The following is a 21389-nucleotide window of genomic DNA, read 5'->3' on the forward strand; positions in this document are numbered from 1 at the left end:
AAGAATAAAAATCATGCATTCATTTCATCGTATGTTTGCAGTTTTATCGGGAAGACAAAAACAAAATGAAACTGTAATTCTGTGGTCGGTTCATCTCAAATATTTTTACAGGCTGATCACAAAAATGTTTATTCATTCAATCTGAAGTGAGCAAAATGACATCGAAGTTAGAGAAACAGTAAAAATCAGTGACTATAAAAGACTGATTTCAGTGGAGCCATTTTTATATAATTTGAAACATTCAGACAATACATTTTTAATTGTTTTTTTTTTAAAAGGAGAAGTCCCTTGCTGAATGGTTTTCCATTCCAGTTCACTCCTCGGCATTGACCTGCTCATTTTCTGTCCGTGTAGCCCGAGATTGCTTTATTAAACACCGCCAGGAAGAAATCTACATCCTCCCTCGTGATGCACATGGGGGGTTGTATGCGGAAGGTCTAAAGTGGTGCGAGAAAGGAAAAAAGAAGGTGAGAGTGGAGCTCATGGAGCGAAATAATCTATTTTTCTTTTCTTATCCTGAAGGCAGAGCGGGCGCATAAATTAATATCTAAGCCGGGAAAGGCATTTGCTTTTAAATCGAGACCCCCCCTCTTTCTGTTGAACAATCGCTTGTAATAGGTGAAAAAGTTTAAAATGAGGTCCCTGTTATCTTCACTGTATCACGCATGAATAGCTGTGCATTAATTGAAAAGAAAAAATTACTTTTACAGAAAAGGATGCCTTTTAAACTCAAGGACAAGGCAGTTGAAAAGCTTTAAGCATCGAAACAAATTGTAAAGAGGCTTTCACATTGATTCATTGTTGATCTGCGAATAAATCTAAAAAGTTACGCTCTGGCTTTTTCCCCTAGAACAATACAAGGTTAGCAATTGTGGCAGTGACATTTTGATTCCCGACTGAATGGAGTTTTCAAAAAATGTGCACCATATAATGTTTTTCATCCAGTGTAATATTTCATAATGAGTAACATAAAACGCCTACAGTATTTTCCGCAGCCAGTCAAAGCACTCTGCCGGGGACGTGCTGTATGAAATAAAACTTTCTCTTCAACAATGACATTTGATCAGAGATGGAGGTGAAATAAAGTTTTTGATGAACTGGGTACTCTTTTTCTGCTATTAATATTACTATTAACATTTTTATTATTTTTTTAAAAGCTTCAATTTATAAGAAAGTGAATAAGAGACTTGCTGTCAAGCACAGTAATTAGGTTAGACCACCAAAAAACTTCCAAAAAGGTTGGGATGCTGTCAAATAAATGAATAAATAACAGAATACAATGACTTACAATCTACATTCACTGATCTTTTGGCCTCTTTCTGGAAGACAGCTGTGCTCTCCCTCCCTTTCTCTCTCAGGTTTCTCACACCTGATTGCCACAGATGAAGGCATTCAGATCATTTGTGGAACTTCAGATTTACCTCCAGCAGCAAGAGCTAAATGCTGTTCAGCCACTGGATTCTGAGAAGGGTGTGCATGCTGAGTTAGTGCCGTTTTGTTTTTTTTGTTTTTTGAGTGCTCTTGGAGGTTAGGAGTGGCAAACTTGTGGGACTTGTTTTGTAAAGTGTTTTGTTCATTAGTGGAAGCTTATTGGGTTTCTCTGTTATTGCTGTTTTGAGGCCAGCCGTTAGCTTAGACGTTATCTTTTTGGTTTCAACCCGGAGATTAGTGTAGTGCATTTGGTTTTTTAGCCTTGGAGACGCTGATGCAATTTTTTTCCCTCCTATTCATTTTAAAATGTGTAGGGTCATTGTAAATGGTTAATTACAAAAAGTTAAATAATTTCCTTTGATGCACAGCAAAGTTTTTGGAAGCTCAGTCTGTGGTTTGCACCGCAGAGACTTTTTGTTGTAATGTATGTCTCAGAGTTTGCAGGCAGGGAGATTGTAACACCATGTTTTTTGATAGTCCTGTTCAAGACTGAGTGTGCCGTCGCATAGACTGTTCAAAGTTTTAGCCTTGAATCTTTCGCTTGTTGAATTTTTTAAAGAAAACAAACCTAAGTTTGACCGAAAAATCCTTGCTAATAACTGCTTTAAAGCACATTCTGAAGGGCGGGGCACAGAAAAGCAGAAGCTGGTGCACCACCATTCTTTTGTGAAGTCTAGTAAGTCAAATCACTTCTTGAAGAACAAAGACTTGTGCTGGTTTGACGAGTTTAGATGAGTGAACTTCCTCAAGGGCAAAACAGAGATTCTCCATCATGATTTAGTTATTTTTTGTCCCATATTTATAGTTTTATAGCTGATTTTTACACTTATATTTCCTAACTCTGTATTGGGTTCTTAAACTAAGAACACCCCATGATTCTGTTTCTTGTAAAACAACCTTTTCAGCAATAACTCTCTGATGACTCTCACATAGTTGTGGAGGGATTTTGACCCACTCGTCTTTACCTTTTTCAGTTCATTGTGGTTTGTACAGCTCAAGTTCTCATCAGTGTTTTAGTGAGGTTGTGACCTGGACTTTGACTGTGTGTTTTCAGCACCTTGAGTATCATAAGCCAATTTGGGCCAGGCTTTAGCTTCCAGACAGATGACCTCACATTTGACTCTGAAATGCTCTGGTCTGGTATAGAGATGAGTTCAAGGGCGACTTGGTGACTGCGAGACAGTCCTGTGGCTGGAAAACGAGCTCAAATCATCACCCCTCCACCACTGTGCTGGACAGTTGGTTAGATTGGTTTGTACTTGTATGCTGTGTATTGTGGCCAAACGCCTCCACTTTGGCGAAATCTCCCAAGGAGATGCCTTGTGATTTTTAGATGCATCGCTGCAAACCTAATCGGTGCTGTCATGTTCTTTCTCCTGGCAACCCTACAGGCTTTTTGTAATTGTACTGCCATGAACTTCAACATGCTGACTGAAGCCTGCACTGTCTGTAACTTTGGTTTCTTTGTAGTGTCGTCGAGTATTGCTCTTGGGAAGATTGTGGCATTGTGGCTGAATGTTCCACGCCAGCCTGACGAATCCTCTGCTTTTATAGACAAGTTTACACTTAACACTGATCAGTAAATAAAGTGAATCTGATTAGTAGCGGTAAGGGTGATTTTGTTTTTCGCATGGAGTCATGTAAACTTTTTTTCTTTTTCCACCACATGACTGTAAACTGACACAAGGATAGGTCAGCTCATGGTGACTCCGCCTACCTGTCCGTACACTCCTCCTTTGCCTATCAGGACTCCCATGTCCTTGATGTCCTCAAGGATCTCACTCATTGCTTCAGGAGGCAGCGGCTCTCTGCTGCCCTGTGGTTCAAAAAGAAGATATGAAAGGACACAAGGATGTGCTATCTTGTATTACTAATATTACTCATCTACTTCTATAGCACCTTAAAGCAAGCGCCATGTCTTCTGTGGTCTAATATGTTAATGTTTCCTCAGTCAGAAAGCTTAGTTAAAGTATTAAATGGCATTTTTGACTTCCACATTTCCTCCTGTTTAACAATACATCACGAAAGGTGGCGCATATGAATAGGATCAGCGTGCACAAACCTCATTCAGAAAATGAAAAATGTAAGTTAAAAACAGTATTGTTATTATTTTATTCCCAGTAGTTCACAGAAACAGTTACTTTTCCAGCCTTTCGTTCCCACAACCACCACATACCAACTTTCTGAGAACCGCTGCTGCCATCAAAATCAAAGTAAGATAAGATTTATTTGAGGTAGTAGTAAAATGTTTAAGCATTTGATGCGTTTCATTTTGAATAAAATGTGCATCTTTTCTGTCTTTCAGTCTTTCTGTTTTTACACAGTATCCCAACGTTTTTGGACTTCAGAGTTTTTACTTACAGGCAACATGACAGAAATGTTAAATCAGCCTTTGGACATAACCAAATATGTAAACTGAAGAGTCAGACTGATTTTTATTCAGTGTGGGTTTTGGGAAGGAATAGTTTGGCTAATCTTCTCTGCTAACAGCTGCTGCTGGTCCACTGTAGTATTTTTAAAAACAAACTGAATTTACTCTGCTCACATATTTAAGCGCAGATGACAGCTGCTGCTACTCCTAATGGTGTACGAGAGATGAGTCACTTGTTTAGAACGCACTACCTTGTCTTTAACCATTTCCACGCCGATCTGGAGGCCTTTTCCACAGACATCACCGATAATCTCATATTTGTCTCTGAGTTCAGCCATTTGCGTCATCAGATAGGTGCCCACATGAAGACTGTTGTGCTGTGTGCTATCCTCTCTGATAGTCTGAAAAGAAATGAATTCCACATAAAATGTGCAGCATTTTGTTCTACTTCATTTTTTCCCCATTCGAGTTGCTAAAAAGGAAAATAATGCAGTACAATCATTTGAACTTAACAAGGTAACAACATTCAGTTCAGTTTTGCATGTTAGGAAAAAAAAATTTCAGTCAGTGCTTGTTGTTTATTTTCAAAAACAAATACACTGAAAAAAACCCAAATCTGTGGCCATGCCACGCTCTACATCATGCTACAGCTACGTGGTGGAAAATGTGAAAGGATTCCTTCTCAAGGTTTGGAAAAATTGCCCCTTTTTTGCTTTTTAATCAGCTTACACCTGGAGAAATGTGATCTGGAGTCTTTGGCATCTTTAATCATATAGTCAAATACTTTTAATAAGGAGGGGAAATGACCAGCTATTAAACCACTTCAGAAAAGCAACAAGCCCCACAATTTTTACTGACAGTAGGACCACAGCTTGCCCATCGTCTGTTGGATTGGACAACACTCTGTGTCGTAAAGCTCAGATCCCCTAAAGCTGGTTTCTTTAACATGACAATGAGTTCACTGTACTCAAATGGCCTCCACAGTCCTCAGCTCATTAAAGAACCTTTGGGATGTGCTGAAGCAGATTTGCATCACGACAAATCTGCAGAAACTGTACGGTTCTAAATAGCTATTAGGTTAAACCTTGGCATATCTCAGTAAGGTGTGCAGTGTATTCACCAAAAATGAGGAACCTGAAGAAGTGAAGGACAAAAGAAAAAGTGGCTGGCCTAAAAAATATGATGAACAGTATCTGACAAAACCTGGGAGATGGATATGGCCTTTCAGTTCATCATCTGCTGTTTACCAAAGCATCATCAGAAATGGTCCCAGTGGACGGGTAGCTGTCTGCGATGAATCCAAATGGGAAATTTTTGGGTCTAATTATTGTCACTATGTATGAAGGAGATAAAACAGTGCGTAACAGAGAGTCTACAGTCATCTGTAAAGCACGGTGGAGGCTCTGTAATGGTTTGGGGCTGCATTTGAATCAGTGGTGTTGTCAAAACTGATGGAATTGTAAACACAGAAAAGTGGATCAAATTTTGATCCACTATGCAGTCCCATCTGGAAAATATATGATTGGTAGATTTATACAAAGAAAAATGTTAACCACTCAAATCAGTTTGCAAACATAAATGTTTTTAAGCTACTTCCAAGTTGCTCAAAAATATATTTGTACTACCAGATTAATATTTTCTTTAGTTGTTAGTCCCCTCGTCAACTCTCCACTGCCGAAGCAAACATTGTGTTTCTTAAAAGTAAAAATGGCACCGCATATAAAATGGTACTCAGCAGTATATTTTATGATGTATAATGTGCTGCAGCTTTTATCTGGTTCACTGTGTTGTGTGATAAGCTTTATCTGCTTTGTTAGCAAAGGTAGAAACAAATAAAAAAAGATGTATAAATCACTATACTTCCCCACTCGTGCGTGATTTACAGAGGTGTGCGTAGTAGCAGGGAAAAAAAACTAAACATGTAATCTATCTTCATTCACTGGGCGAAAAGACAAGTTATAAACTTGCCTGACTGTTTTATTAAGAACTTCTCAAACTCGTCTATGGAAATAAGAAGATCGGTTCTTACATCGAGAACTGATGAAGCAACGGCACACGCCAAGGGATTTCCTCCGAATGTGTTGAAGTGGGAGGCTTTCACAAAGGAAGCAGCAATTTCTGGAAAAAAACACACACGCACACACATGAATAAACAAGCTCACACCTCCGCTCTGCTGCTTGTAATCAAAACTTCAGCCTCAGAATACAAATGTCTCAGAATACATGCATTGCAAATGATTTGTGTAAGTATCAAGGGGTTTCATGTTAATTTTTGGACAGTGGGGTCTTTAAGAGCATAAATCGTGCATCTAAAAGTTGACCAGTACGTGAAAGCTGTTTCTACCATGAACGCACAGCAGCCTATTATTACACACCCACTCACAGAAATAAACATACATTTTCAAGGCTAGCGCTGTATTGGTAATTACCACGTGAGTCAGTGTTTGCTCTTATATCGTTTATGCTTTATGTCAATGGATTTTGCATGACGTTCTGAGGAAAAAAAGTCTGTGTTTGCATTTGAAATTGAAAATTGCTGGGATCACATAAATTTAATTAGGGCAGCGAAAAAAATACATAAAAAAGAGGTTGAGAGCGATCGTGGCTCAAGAGTTGGCAGTTCGTCTTGTAATCGGAAGGTTGCCGGTTCGAGCCCCGGCTTGGACAGTCTTGGTCATTGTGTCCTTGGGCAAGACACTTCACCCGTTGCCTACAGGTGGTGGTCAGAGGGCCCGGTGGTGCCAGTGTCCGGCAGCCTCGCCTTTGTCAGTGCGCCCCAGGGTGGCTGTGCCTATAATGTAGCTTGCCATCACCTGTGTGTGAATTTGTGTGTGACTGGGTGAATGACTGAATGTAGTGTGAAGCACTTTGGGGTCCTTAGGGACTAAGTAAAGCGCTATACAAATACAGGCCATTTACCATACATGCTAATTGAATTTAGGACTTGCGCATCTTAATGTAATCTCACCTGGTGTGGTAACAACAGCTCCCACTGGGAATCCATTGCCAATACCCTTTGCCATTGTAACCATGTCAGGAATGACATCATGACCTTGGAAACCCCAAAAGTGGCTTCCCGTTCGGCCAAATCCAGTCTAGACCTGTAATGTGCAAATGCCTTTTATATTAAAATTCTATATATCGCTCACTAATAATTAGATTATTATAATACACAATTGGATTATATAATTACATAATACATTAGTTATCCACAGTTTACTCAAAGAAACCAAGAGTTTCTAAAAGAAATTCCATTGAATTGAGTTTAGCTCGCTTTTATAATTACTGCATTGGCTTAGCCTTGCAATACTGTTTGGTCTTTGCTTTATTTCGTCTTTGAGAAAAACATAACACCTTCGTGGTGTCTGACCTCATCAGCAATGCAGATTCCTCCTCTCTGTCTTACAAGTTTGTAAGCTTCCTTGAGATAGTTTTTCGGGTACTGTACAGCTCCTCCCATGCCCTGTACACACCAAACACGCTTATATTCCTTTGCTAACATATTCAAAAAAATAACAAAAATAGAAGCAGTCATGCAGAAAAAACCCTGAGTGGTAGCATAACAAATATATTTAGTAAAATGAATGTTGTTTGTCCGTTACTATCACACGGAGTCAAAAATAAATCCAGCCATAGCCATGGATAAAAAGAATATAGTACCTGAATAGGCTCTCCAAAGAAAGCTGCAATTTGACTTGGAACGCTGGTAGCAAATGTCTCTTCTAACTGTTCAATGTAATGTTTATTTGCTATGCAAGCACCTGTGGGACCAGAGACAACAGTTTTCTAAAAGTAACAGTATACAAATGTCTATATGTTTTCAAAAAGTGTTTATTGCACCACAAGAACTTGCCTTTTCTTCATGTTTCAGACAGAATCATTTCTCATGCAGGTGTGTTAGCACGCTGAATTTGCGGGTACACTCTAGGTGAAACTCAGGCTTACAAATTTCCTCAGAATGATTAACCATTACAACAAGTGAATGATTAGCAGTTTGAACTGCAGGGGCATAAACACTTCTTTCGCTGACCTTTCTTTCTCTGACCACTCTTATTAAAGGTCTAAATTTACCTGGCAAAACAAACAATTTAACCAAAATTCACACTTATCAAGGCCATAAATGACATGGTGATTTTGGGTAATTCTTCTTTTCCAGGGTGGAATGATTGCACAGAATGCATAATAAATAATGGGTTTAAAAAACGTCTTTCAACTTGACAAGGCCAAGGTCTGTTAAGGTCCTGTTAGGGATCATGATTGACTACAGCTGGTAGTAAAAAGGATTTGTTTGACAGCACTTACTGGATTGACCAGTACTCAGAACAATAGGAAAGTCCAAGGAACTCAGTCAAGATCTAAGAGCTTTACACAATTTGGGGAGGTATTGTGGAGCTATTTCTAAACATCTGCAGATTTTAAGCAAGTAGATGCAATTTGAAAGTGCGTCCCCTTTAACGAGGTCTGGAAAAATCCCCAGATTTGAGGAAATCGGTTAGGATGTTCAAGACCAACACAGGAACCAGAAAGCCTGCTATGAACTGGAAACAGCTGGAACACCAGCATCACTGTCCACAATGACGTGAGTTGTGCATCACTATGGACGGAGGAGAAAACAATCCCCTGCTCCACAATCAACACCTTCACCTGAATATATCAACACCTGAAATTTGCAGTTGAACTTGGCAAGCCAAATGCCTTATTGTTGCCAAAAACTATTTGGCAACAATAAGGTAATATTTGAAGAGTAAAGGGGAGGCTCTCAAACCTAAGAACTGTATACCAGCTGTCAAGCATGGTGGTGGTAGCATCATGCTCTGGGGTTGTTTTGGTGTTAGAGGTACAGGTAAATTACATAAAGTGGTTGGAATAATGATGAAGGAGGACTACTCCCAAATTCTTCAACTTCATGTCGAAGCTTCGACACAATTGAATTTTCTGGAATGGCCTTTCCAAAGCCCTAACATCAACGTTACCAACAAATTTAGATTAAAATTTAGATTAAATGCTCAATGATGGCTTCCAAACTGAGGTGCAACTTCAAGGGAACTTTAACTCTTCCCCATTTGAAATCCTACTAGGAGTAATGCTTGAAGCTCTTTTCTCAACTGAGTGGTTTCTGTCATATTTCAGGCCTGCTTAGAGAACAAAGTAACTGGGTTTGCACCAGAAGTTAAATATATAAATACATTCTGACTTATGCACCCAATTCTTTTGTTTTTTTTAAGTCATTATGTAGAATAACGTCAACCTGGAAAAGAACTGTTCAAAGAAATCTCTAAAAGGGTCAAATTACCATAACATTCATACACAGGAAGAGCAGATGTTAACTTTTGACCACAACCATTTATCCTTTACATCCTTTTAGTGTTATAAACATCACGATTGTAAGCACACAATTCACGCACATGCAAGCTATTATTAGTGCAGACCATGGAGATGAATGTTCCTGTTTATGAGAGCGACAATAAAGATAATTGATGTGTGATAAGCCAGGGGTGTGTGTGTGTACCTTGAGCACAGCTACACTGTCTGATGGACTGCACAGGGGAGTCCCTGCAGTAGCTTCCTCCCCAAGGACCTCTAAACACATCAGGGCACATGGTCTGTTTATTGGGCAGAAACCAAGTCAGCTGGGTCAGTCTGACAGTTAATGGTTAACACAGAACAAAGATAACATCATAAAACCTGGAATGCTGCCCATAAGATTATTTGCAATGCCTGCTCAAGTAGTACCCGCACCAACAACAAACCCTTACCGCTAGACGGCACATCCGCATCGGTTTTTGAGAATTCAGGAAACATACTGAGAAAGGTTGTAATGAACCACTATGGTGGCATACATGTAAACACAGCTTTTCCTGAGGGTGCCACGCACCAGCATTTATTTGTTCTTCTTCACAGTATACACTGTGGACATGAACTATAAGTCTAACATAAGCCACATGCAAAAATATTCCGAGGACACAGCAATTGTGGGATGTATTAGGAACGTACAGGTGGAAGAATACAGGAACCTGGTCAGTGCCTTCTGTAACTGGATTAAGGAGAACTGCCGCATCATGAATACAATCAAAACTTGACGAGAGAATTGAGCGTAAAAGCGGAGCAGTCAATTTACTGGTCAGTTTATAGTCCTACCGTCACCTATGGTTACAAGCTCTGGGAAGTGAAGTAATGAGGTCATAGGTACGCAATGGCCATGGAAAATTTAAAGAAACTAATATTTCTTTAAACGGATGGAACCGGCTTCCTCGCCCTCTTGGTCATTGTTTGGTCATTGGAGTAGAGCTCCACATCATAAGAAGCCAGTTGAGGTGTTTCGGATATGTCCTACCGGGACAAGGCCCTGGGGGGAGACCTAGGACTCGCTGGAGAGATTACATCTCTTGGATGAGCTGTTAGAGAAGTCTGGGTGTATATGGTTAGACTGCTGCCATTGTGACACAAAATCGAATAAGCGGTAGGACATGGACGGCCGGCCGGCCGGACATCAAAGTGGCGTAGTCATACAAATATCTTGGTGTGCAACTTGATGACAAACTGGATTGATCTATCAACTCTGATGCCCTCAATAAAAAAGGGCAGCATGGACTCTTTCTCTGCAAACACTAATTCTTTATTGAGTGTAATAAAATGCTGCACTTGTTTTATCATGCAGTTGTTTGGCAGTGTTGGCAGCTTTGCCGGTTTTTGTTGGGGTAACAACATCACTTATAAAAACTGTAAGAAGCTGTATAAGAGGGTTAAAAAAAGCTAGCTCAGTGTTGGGTGGGGCTTTGGGAGCTGTGTTTGAGATGTCTGCGACTAGTGAGCACCCCCCACCCCCTCCCATTTAGACTGGATCCATCGATCCATCCTTCCTTCCATCCTCTCTTTTTGTTCTTCTTTTCGACTGTTAATGGGTTTTGTCGAGGATCAGTTGCCGCTCCTGATCCTTTGATTCTGACCTGGTGAAAATACGCAACTTAAGACAGACTTTTTCATTTCAACAGCTTCTTTATTATCCCATTTACAAGGTGGAATAAGTACAGCGCAAAAGCCTCCTGCAGATTTGAAGGGCAGTCTCTCGATCTCTTACATATATACTTTTTCAAAGTTGCTCATTCAGCGCCTACTTTTCCCGTTATTTATTACTCTGTGTTCCTGTACCCTTCATACACAGTGATGATCAAAATGGTGCTACACTAGGATTCGGTCTCTTTCACTACACTTGTCTTCATCCTATCCATCCTAGTGTGAGTGGTTATATACAGAGGCTTGACATACAACAAGTTCATCACCTAGTTCTACATTTTGTCTATAATTACCAAGACTGTGGTTAATGCTGCTCTTTTGCACCCTTTCCTTTAATGCTGCTTCTTACTAACTATTTTTCTCCTCCAGTTTCACAGGGGGCTGCTAGCAGTATAATACTATCCACAGTTCCACAGTTTATTACATTTAAAAAGCTACACTTGAATAATCTGCTTTTCTAATAAAGTCACGACAAGATTAAAAATGTGAATTTTGCAGAGATACCATGGTGCAACAGGTCCAGAAGCCTAAATTTTGTCCCATAATGTATTCAAATAAAATTAAAAGGGGACGTAATGAATGAACATAATGACAATTAATCAGTTATATTTCCTGTGGCAAAGGGGATGAATTTGAATGCACATCTACATCTTTGTGTGGCTTCATATTAGAGTATATCAATGCTAACCTTGAAAAAGGGTAATGTGATAAAAAGCAAAGCCAACTCCGTGATGAAGGACAAAGAAAAATATTGTCTTGTCTCATGAACATAATATAGTGCAAATTCCAACAGTCAACCAATGTTCATCAACTGAGGCCCATCCACTCAACATTAAACATTAGCATAATATTGCTTCTCCTGCTTATATCCTCCTGAGAACCAAGCAAAAAAGAATCTCCCCATTGAACTTTTTTTGTGATTTCCTTTCTCTCTGGAGCTAAAAGAGGCCACCCAGACAAGGACTTAGGGGTAGGACAGCTCAAATAAGTCAAAAGATATAGACCATTACAGATGACATAAATGAATAGGCTGGTTCTCAGGAGGATATGGATGAATGGCCAATGGCACAGCCTCTAGTATGTTTATGCTGTGCAGCTAAATGTAAAACTAGAAAGGCGGGACAGATTTCTATCTATCTATCTATCTATCTATATATATATATATATATATACACATATATATATATATATAAGATCCATCATGATTATAGACAAATTAAGCTTGGTTACAATGAGACGTTTACCTGAAGGTGATTATATCAAAGTTGCCAGTGTGGAGGCGAGCCATCAGCATCGCAAGCTCATTGGCTTCCGAGCCGCTGTTGGTCAGATAAATCACCTGGATGAGAAACCAGAGAGGACACATTTTAACAACAGCCTTCATACTAATTAGATTCATGGACTGTAGCAGAGCACCTTAAGAGGATCAGGTAAGTAGGGGGCCAGTTTGTCACAATACTCATGCAGTTCAGGATGGATGTAGATGTTAGTAGTATGCCACAGTTTCTTCAGCTGCTTCTGTATCGCAGCTGTCACTTTTCTATGCAAACAAAGGTCAAAGTGGAAAGAACTGAATGAGCCAATTTTGTATAAACAACTGAAATCAGAACAAAAACCATACACGGTGAAGAAGAACGGCCTTACGGGTGGCAGTGGCCCACACTGACGGTCGCCACACCGGCAAATAAATCCAAATATCGCTTCCCATCCACATCCCACAGCCACTGCATGTAGCCCTGGTGGATGAACACGGGCTTCTTTAAGTAAGTTATCTTCGTGGTCATGGGGTTGCAGTTCTGCTTGCGGATCTCCATCATCTGCTCTTTGGACATACCCTAAAAATACGCAGAAGAGATGTTACAGAGTGGGAAGGTCGTAACTTTTTTATTAGTGTTAGCACAGTAGTACATTTAAAGCATAAAAGAAGGACTTCCTGATTTCTTTGTCTATAAAGCTGGTTTTACATACTTTGGCGGTTGTTATTGGAAGACATTGGACAGAGTTTATTAACGCAAAAGCGTCACGACCATGTGAGATAACAGTTGCAAAACTTTACATGTGTGTAGTAAAAATGGAAAATTCAAAGATGGGTGTGGTCTGCCTTATGATTCTGAGTAAGGGTGCAATAAGGTCCAGGGTGCCTTGACACTTTACTATCCTTGTATGTAACATGTAATATCCTAGACAATGGCAGCAGCTCGGGGGTGAACTTGATCCCAAAACTAGTGAAGCCAAAGAATCATTCAAAGATTTAAACATTGACTTTGGTGCACTAATAATCAGCCGGCTTGGGGCAGATACTTTAACTGTTTAGTAAGTACTCGTATGTAACATTACAATTAGATTTGGGTTATTGACAAAATCCTCTATAATATCCAGAAAGGTACATTATGGATGGAGTCAGACAAAGTGGAAAACTATCGCATGGCCAGAATTTTTAATTCTGTTTGCAACTCAAGGACACAAAGGCCAAAACAGTGTCGGACCATCATTCATCGCACCATACAAGAAGCAGTATCAGTGATTGGAATTGGAGTCCCACTGGTGACTTGCACATTTGCGAAGGAACCATTATTGCTGAACTATGAGGATCCAAAACCCTATGTCAGGTAAGAATCAGAAAATCACAATTAGTGTCGTTGATTCCAAAATGCACACAGAGTTGTTGAAAACAGAAGCAATGCAACTTTTTTCAAGTATTGTTGCTGGCATAAAATTATCTTTTGTCTTCAGAAAAGTCTTCATTCTCTGTGGCATGGATTCAACACCACCAGCCCCAGAGGAGTGCTATTGTTCCTATGGCTACTTCACTACTGTTGATGTGTCTCTCAGGTAAATCTCACAACTGATCAAAAGAGTTGATACTTGTGTCAGTCAGAAGTACAGATCTCTTGCTTATCTAAATAATGTCCAGCACAGCATTGGTATTTTCAGTAAAACCACTTCAGACTTATTTCAGATACGTATAAAAGAACAAGGCCAGTCGGACACTGTCAGCAGTGAGATTCAGTTGAACCAAATAGAAAAGCATCTTCTGTGTCTTGTATCACAAGAATACTATACATATAAAATGTAAAGTGATTTAATGTAACTCTTCCCTTCATTGGCTTCCTGTTAAACCCAGAATTGAATTCAAAATCCTGCTCCTCACATACAAGGTCTTAAATAATCAGGCCCCATCTTATCTTAATGACCTTATAGTACCATATCACCCTATTAGAGCACTTCGCTCTCACATTATAGGCTTCCTTGTTGTTCCTAGAGTACTTAAAAGTAGAATGGGAGGGAGAGCCTTTAGTTTTCAGCCCCCTCTTCTGTGGAACCAGCTTCCAGTTTGGATTTGGGAGACAGACACTATCTCTATTTTTAAGATTAGGCTTAAAATTTTCCTTTTTGGTAAAGTATATAGTTAGGGCTGGACCAGGTGACCCTGAATCCTCTCTTTCTTACATTGCAAAAGGTGTATGCGACTATGCTACTATCCTGTCTTTCTTCTCTCACCCCAACCGGTCGCGGCAGATGGCCGCCCCTCCCTGAGCCTGGTTCTCCCGGAAGTTTCTTCCTGAGTTTTTCCTTCTCAATGTTCAGTTCAGTTCAGTTCATTTTTATTTCAAACATTTCAAACATGTGCCTTCACAATCATTACAAAATATCATTCCATTATTTGTTTGAAAAGGAGTAGGCTGAAGTATTTACTTATTTGTCCCTACCCCCTCAAGTTTTACCTCTCATTCATTTAATTTTTTTTTGTCTTAAATTAAACAAACAACATATGAAACATATGAAACATATGAAGTAAAACAAAACATAACATACATAAATCAAAACAAGAAATTAGCAAGCCCCACCACAGTATAGTTTCTTTCATATGAAAAATACAGAATGTGTATATTTGCAGATACACAAGTTATGGAAAAACAACAAAACAAAACAAAACAAAAAGTCGTAAAGTGCTTGCTCATAGGGGGTCATATGTTTGTTGGGTTTGTCTCTGTATGTATTATTGTAGGGTCTACCTTACAATAGAAAGCACCTTTAAAAATAAATGAATAAAACTGAATTGAATTGATGTAATATATATTTTTTCCTGTTCAAGACACCAGGCAGGAAGCAGTGCTGATTTCTCAAGGGACTGTATCGTCAGCTCCTAGGCGCTCTAGCAATAATAATTTAATATCAGTAAGATTCACCAGATGGTAGTAAGACCTGTTCTGATGTGTGGGTTAAAGTCTGTGGCACCAGCAGAAACACAGCAATAACAGGTGGAGATGACAGAGTTGAAGATGCTAAGATTTTTATTGAGAGCGACCAGGATGGATGGGAAATGAGTACATCAGAGGGCAGTTTAAAGTTTAAAGTTAGAGAGGAAAGGCTGAGATGGTTTGGACATGTGCAAAAAAGGAATAGGGGAAATACTGGTCATGAAGATGAAGCTGCCAGGCAGGAGGGAAAGATGAAGACCATATATTTAGGTCTTACTAGGTCATGGACTTGGGCCAAACCTTAAATAGCTTCCAGTGAGGCAAATCCTCCCACTTTCACCTTAAGAAACGATAAGGAATTTTAGGACTTGCCGTGGCATGATTTAGTACGGTATGTACAGATTGGCTCTGGCCCCGGTCTTTGGGGATTCGTATGTTTCTTTTTATATTTGATGACTTTCTTTTATTTGTGAGAGGGCTTGCAGAAGAACATGAATGTGCCATCACTTCCTACCTTGTATTCCTCTGGTTTGAAACTGCACGGGGGCATCTCTGGGATGTCTACCGTACAATATTTGATGGCTGATTTCTGACGTGCTGCTCCTGTTAAAAAAGAAAAAAGAAACATCAAAATGCATGAAGAAAAGTGAAGAGCATAAGCTTTCGGGTTTCTGAAGCACTCTGTGAACCAATCAAACTTTTACCGTGGCATTTCTGTGACATTTGAGGAAAGCCTTTTTGAGTGTCTTATAGCAATTGTATTCTTGGCCCCTTCATTGTAGTCTGGCAATCCTTTCAGATCTTCATTTTATGGTGAATTGTCATTCGATTTCTGAAAAAGCAATTCAGAAAACGGAAAACAGTGCCCTTAAGATCTTCAGAATAATGCAGGTCTAAAATGTGCTCCGTGACCTTTGTTGTTTTCCTGATTTTCTGTATGTTTTAGTTAATAGTTAATCAGGTTAAAACCTGGTTAGTGCTTTACCACATTAACTTCACATTGTGTAACAGAGGAAGCATATCCTTTCTGTTTTTCAAAGACAAGAACATTTAATAACTGGACTGGCACACGTTATACGAGCTAACTAGAATTCCTGCTTTTACTCAGACTCATTTAAAGGCATATTGAAGCTGATGCTAGCAGGATATCTACTGTATATACAGACTGAAGATGGGGACCAATGATTAGTGCCATCAATTCAGTAACAGAGCAAATATAAGATATGGTCACACCCTCCTATTCTTTTCCTACATTTGATCATTTTGGAAATAAAAATGCCATCAGTTTATCCCTTCTTATCTTATAAGCTGTTTTTGTGGCGGGTCCGTAGTGAAGCGTTTCACATATTTCCACTAACAAGCAAAAGATCACAACTTTGATTGATTTGCAGACACAAATCCCTCTGGGAGTTGTAGTTCTAGTCTAAAACAAATCTGAACAAAGCAAGTATGAATGACGGAGCAGCTGAAAGTAGCTTCTAATGAGATTAATGAGATTCTAATGAAATCATGGTTTGTGAGATCACAGTGACCTCTGCCCTTGACCACCAAATACTTAGCAGCTCACTCTTGAATCCAAATGAAATGAAATGTGAAATGTGCCTGACACATTTGGCAGATTTCACTGTAAAAAATCTTATTTGAGCAAAGACCAGCAGAGTTTATGTACAGATAAAAAAACAAACACTTTAACACCTCGGATGATCTGTGCTATACATTTGGAACTTTTTCCCACCTGCAGTGTTGGGGAGTAACGGAATACATGTACCGCCGTTATGTATTTAAAATACAAAATATGAGTAACTGTATTCCGTTACAGTTACCGTTTAAAAAGGTGGTATTCAGAATACAGTTACTTTGTTGAAATAAAGGGTCTTTTCCTGTTTCATATGTTTGGCTATGTCCTCTCTATTTTTGGTTTCCACGCCCCAAACAAAACGCGCATTAAGAGGCTCTAATGCCTGGGTGTCAATCTCGCGGCCCATGTCACCCCTACTTGCGGCCCGCATAATGATGTGAAGAAATATTTTAAAAAATTATTCACAAAAATGATTTAATATGAAGGCAATAGGCAGAGTGTTACAGGCATCGCCCTAAAGAATGTAGCCTCATGGGCAGTGTAGTCCGTGCTGCAGGGAGAATGGACTGCCATACCCGTTATGTGTCTGTGAGCGAGGGAGGGAGAAAAAGGAAAAGTACGAGTTGTCACCGAGCAGAAACGGGAGCTGGAAGCATGTAAATATAATAATAACCACTGCAGCCAAGAAGAGTGCCTGACGAGCCCAGTTGTAAGTAAGCTATTAAGACTCGACTGTACACCATGTTCCTGTTTTCCTCCCAAACAATAAGTTTCGTTGGAGCAGCCTTTCAACGCCTCTGTCTGTCTCTCGCTAGCAAAGTTGACCCAGACAACAAAGTAAAGCTACGAGCCCGACACGGAGCCTGACGTGTTAGCCAGAGGTCCCTTTACTATGGTTCGGAGCCGCGGACCTGTTTTATATACGCGTGAAACAGTTTCCTATACGAGATCGCTGCAAATATATTCAGATTTAAAAATCTAGTTGGTGTTGGTATGGCAAGTAAGCTTCAGTAAAAGTAATAATTCACACAGCAATAGTACATTCATGTAGTTGTAAAAAGCATGATAATATAATAGGTAATCCAAAGTATTCAGAATACATTACTCTCATTGAGTAACGTAACGAAATACGTTACAAAATACATTTTGGGGGCATGTATTCTGTAATCTGTAGTGCAATACATTTTAAAAGTAACCTTCCCAACACAGTAGTCTTGATTTTATATCTGTTTTAGGAGTAATACACATATATTGTGTTTGTCCTGCAGCTTGCATTAACAGCAATTTTACACAGATCACGTAGCCCTGAAAGTACTTTTAATAAATCATGAACCAACAAGCAGAGAAGTTTAAGTAGGAAAAAGTCAAGTGTGCTCCTGGTTACATAAAGGCTATCTAATGGATCATCATGACAAACATTTCTTTTGTCCTTGGCTCATCTCCATGGTAACTTGCCACTTCCCAGGCGAAATCTGGCCAAACTGGTTAAACAGCTGGACTGTCCTGTTAAAGCTGCACACTGGCCACTTATGCATGAGACCACTTTATACATGTTGAGCAAACACACACACAGCAGCTCTTCTCCCTTCACCGTTTTACGCCAACCTGCAGCTTTGAGCTTTTTCTAAGATGTAGTGTCCCGCAGCGTCTCAAATGGATAACCACTGTTAACCATTTGAGATAGTAGGTTGGTACTGGTTCTTGCCAGATTACGAGTACAGAAGATGCTCTTAGGCAACTGGGACTGTAAGGGTTTGTTTTGCTTTTATTTTTTCTAAATCCTGCTGTTCAGGATCACTTTCTGTTCAGGTCGAGGGGCAACCGTGGCTCAGGGGGTTGGGAAGCGCATAACCGGAAGGTCGCCGGTTCGATCCCTGGGCTCTCTGTCCTGGTCATTGTGTCTCTGTCCTGGTCGTTGTGTCCTTGGGCAAGACACTTTACCCTACCGCCTACTGGTGTTGGCCAGAGGGGCCGATGGCGCAATATGGCAGCCTCGCTTCTGTCAGTCTGCCCCGGGGCAGCTGTGGCTACAACTGTAGCTTGCCTTCACCAGTGTGTGAATGTGAGAGTGAATGAATAGTGGAATTGTAAAGCGCTTTGGGTGCCTTGAAAAGCGCTATATAAATCCAATCCATTATTATTATTTTCCTCTACTTTAATATTCTCCTAATTAATAAGTTTTTATTTTACATTTTGAAAGTCACAGCTCTTCCATATGTGAACCCTAATACTCAGCTAAGAGGTTCTCACCCCACATTGCATTCAAGGATAAATTATAGCCGTGTGTAAAGGTTGATCACAGTATGTGGAGGTGAGATTTCAGAAGACTCAGTTGGACTTATTGCAGCATTAGTACCCTGTAGGTTGTCTATTCAAAGCATTTAGGCCAGGATGGACAGAAATGTTTTTTAAAACATTCAAAAATTCGGTTGTAGTTGCTTTTTTATCTCCTGCAGTACGGTGTACAATCCAGACAGGCAGACATTTAACATGTTAAAAAGAAGAACAAAATTTGTTCCCCAGGCCAGTATTAAAACAATAGAAGAGAGAATTACACTTAACAATAACTTGCCACTCATGTAATAAAAACACACACATAAACCGATAAACTGCAGGCACTCAGTCCATGAACCTCACAGTCTCATGTTTCTTTTTGTTTCCCTGGATGTCATTGCTCGGTAATCACGGTAACATTTGCCTTGCTTTTTAATGTTCCTTTTCTTTTTCTGTATATTTCCAAGCATTAGATGCCTCAGTCATTTTCATATCAGCTTTGGTGCACACAGAAGCATGGCTTTAGGGACTGTGATCACTTTCTGTTACGGCATGAAGTTGCAGCATATTGTCTCCTCTGTAACACAACAGTTTTAAGCCACAACTGACTGCAGAGAGGACGCTATATATATTAATAAGCACTGTTGTCTTGCCGGTCCCTGGCCTCCTGTGTGAGGTTCCTTTGCATACTCTAGCTTCCTCTCACAGTCCAAGGACATGCATGTTGGTTTAATTGGTGACGCTAAATTGGCTCAGGATGTGAGGTAGATAAAGTGTTTTAAGTATGAAATGTATAAATTCCTTGAAAGCACTATATGAATGTATGGTCTAAAGCACTTTGAGTGGTCAGTAAGACTGAAACAGTGTTATGTAAACATGAGTGCGTCACAGTAGAATAAGATTTTGAAAGTACAGCAGTATTCCAGTTTGCAGAGTGCAGCAGGGTTACATGGAATCGTAATGCTCCTCACAGTGATTCAGTGAACAGTAACAGTTATTTCACTTGTATGCTTGCAATGAAAACAGCTGGACACTATGTCAGTGTTTCCAGAATATCACGTTTTATTGGTCTGTGGAAATAGGATTTTATCCATTTATTTACACTGATAACAAGATAATAAATCCACTGTCAGAAGTAAACATCTACATGCCTAGTAAGATGATTAAGTATAACTTGCTGAATAACCAGATTTGGTTTTGGTTTCTAGCTTTCATTATTATTGTGGTATCATAAGTAATAAGCAAAGCATCGCTTTATAAATGATCATACACAGTTATCAGATCTAAAAGAGCAAAATGAACTAAAAGTTAGTTATCAATTTTATCAGTGAGGCCGTTTAAGTCTTTGTTATAACAAAATCATTAAACATAATTAGAAAATGTCATCTTCTTAATCACTATACAAAGGTAAAAACAGAGATAATGAGGTTATTAAGATTATGGGGGCAGGGATAGCTCAGTAGGTAAAGTGGTCGCCCCATGATCGGAAGGTCGGCGGTTCGAATCCACTTAACGGCTACCCTGAGGTACCCCTGAGCAAGGTACCGTCCCTACACACTGCTTAGTGGGCTGCCCACTGCTTCACTGAGTGAATGGGTCAAATGCAGAGAAAAACAAGTAATTTCCCCATGGGGATCAATAAAGTATCCATTATTATTATTATTATTATTATTATTATTATTAATACTGAGACTTTTACTACTCATATTGAAAAAAGGTCACCTCTGGCTGACCAGGGTCTCTTTAACACGGAGCAATCCGTCTGACCTTTTCCAGGCTTTCATCTTCTTTCCATGTAGTTGCGGACAGACTTGTCAAAGACTGCCATGAAGAAATCAGCATCTTCCTTTGTGATGCACATGGGGGGTTTGATGCGGAAGGTCTTAAAGAGTGATAAAAGCAGAACAACAGAGATTATGTAGCATCAGTGATTTAGACTGTTAACAGGAAAACACAAGACTTTATCACTCATCCATAATAATGTTATAGGTTTGGAACAGTAGACACCGTTGTATTGAATTATCCATCATTTGGGGGGTGGGGGGCATACAGAAAAGAAAAAAATACTTAGATATAAAAATACATTTTAGGTGAACCAAATGGCTTATACACAGCAATTTCTCTTTTTCAGTTAACATCAAGTTAAGAAGTGAGTCCTGTAGGATTCTGGACTATTAAAACATCATGATTTTTTCTCCTTTACGAAAATAATCAGTTTTCTGCTACCACAAAAATACCTGCAGCATGTTGTTTTCTAAAGCCATAAATAGAAGAACTAAATAGCAGTGTTGACATCACAATGTCTCAGTAAAGCATGATGAGGAGAGCTGGAGGCACAATTACAGACAGAGAAATGAAGAATTCCAAAACCAACATTTTCTGTAATTTAATGTATTATCAAAGTGAGCTACTGCTCAGATGTCTGTTTTAGATCCAAGGTAAAAAAGAAAAAGGAAAGTAAGCAAAATGACAAGTGTGCTTGAATTTTAGAAAACGATTAGGTTTGTGCTGCAGACAC

General features: G+C 39.5%; 1 protein-coding gene and 1 pseudogene across 4 annotated transcripts in view; both read right to left on the reverse strand.

The window, feature by feature from the left end:
- LOC146629113 (alanine--glyoxylate aminotransferase 2, mitochondrial-like) lies at positions 1-18671 on the reverse strand (annotated as a pseudogene). Its single transcript, XR_014906324.1, has 13 exons — positions 18053-18671; positions 15533-15621; positions 12461-12651; positions 12233-12356; positions 12061-12155; positions 9312-9442; positions 7463-7563; positions 7173-7265; positions 6771-6903; positions 5832-5920; positions 4054-4203; positions 3149-3247; positions 1-437 (listed from the first exon to the last, which is right to left on the reverse strand). The product of XR_014906324.1 is annotated as an alanine--glyoxylate aminotransferase 2, mitochondrial-like (transcript).
- Positions 15562-21389, reverse strand: part of LOC146629114 (alanine--glyoxylate aminotransferase 2, mitochondrial-like) — a 20406-nt gene continuing 14578 nt past the window's right edge. Inside the window, exons 14-15 of one of the 3 annotated variants that reach the window (XM_085359851.1) lie at positions 20639-20753; positions 15562-15621 (exon numbers count right to left, since the gene is read on the reverse strand). In XM_085359851.1, the coding sequence (XP_085215977.1) occupies positions 20652-20753 (102 nt within the window). In that variant the 3' untranslated portion in view covers positions 15562-15621; positions 20639-20651. Of the gene's footprint in view, positions 15622-15749; positions 15851-20180; positions 20754-21389 lie in introns of those variants that run through there. The other 2 variants (XM_085359850.1, XM_085359849.1) reach the window with 2 other exon arrangements.

This window comes from Diplotaxodon limnothrissa, linkage group LG7 (assembly GCF_057381915.1).
Source record: "Diplotaxodon limnothrissa isolate DT_005_m linkage group LG7, D_limnothrissa_male_GT1.1, whole genome shotgun sequence".
Lineage (NCBI taxonomy): Eukaryota > Metazoa > Chordata > Actinopteri > Cichliformes > Cichlidae > Diplotaxodon > Diplotaxodon limnothrissa.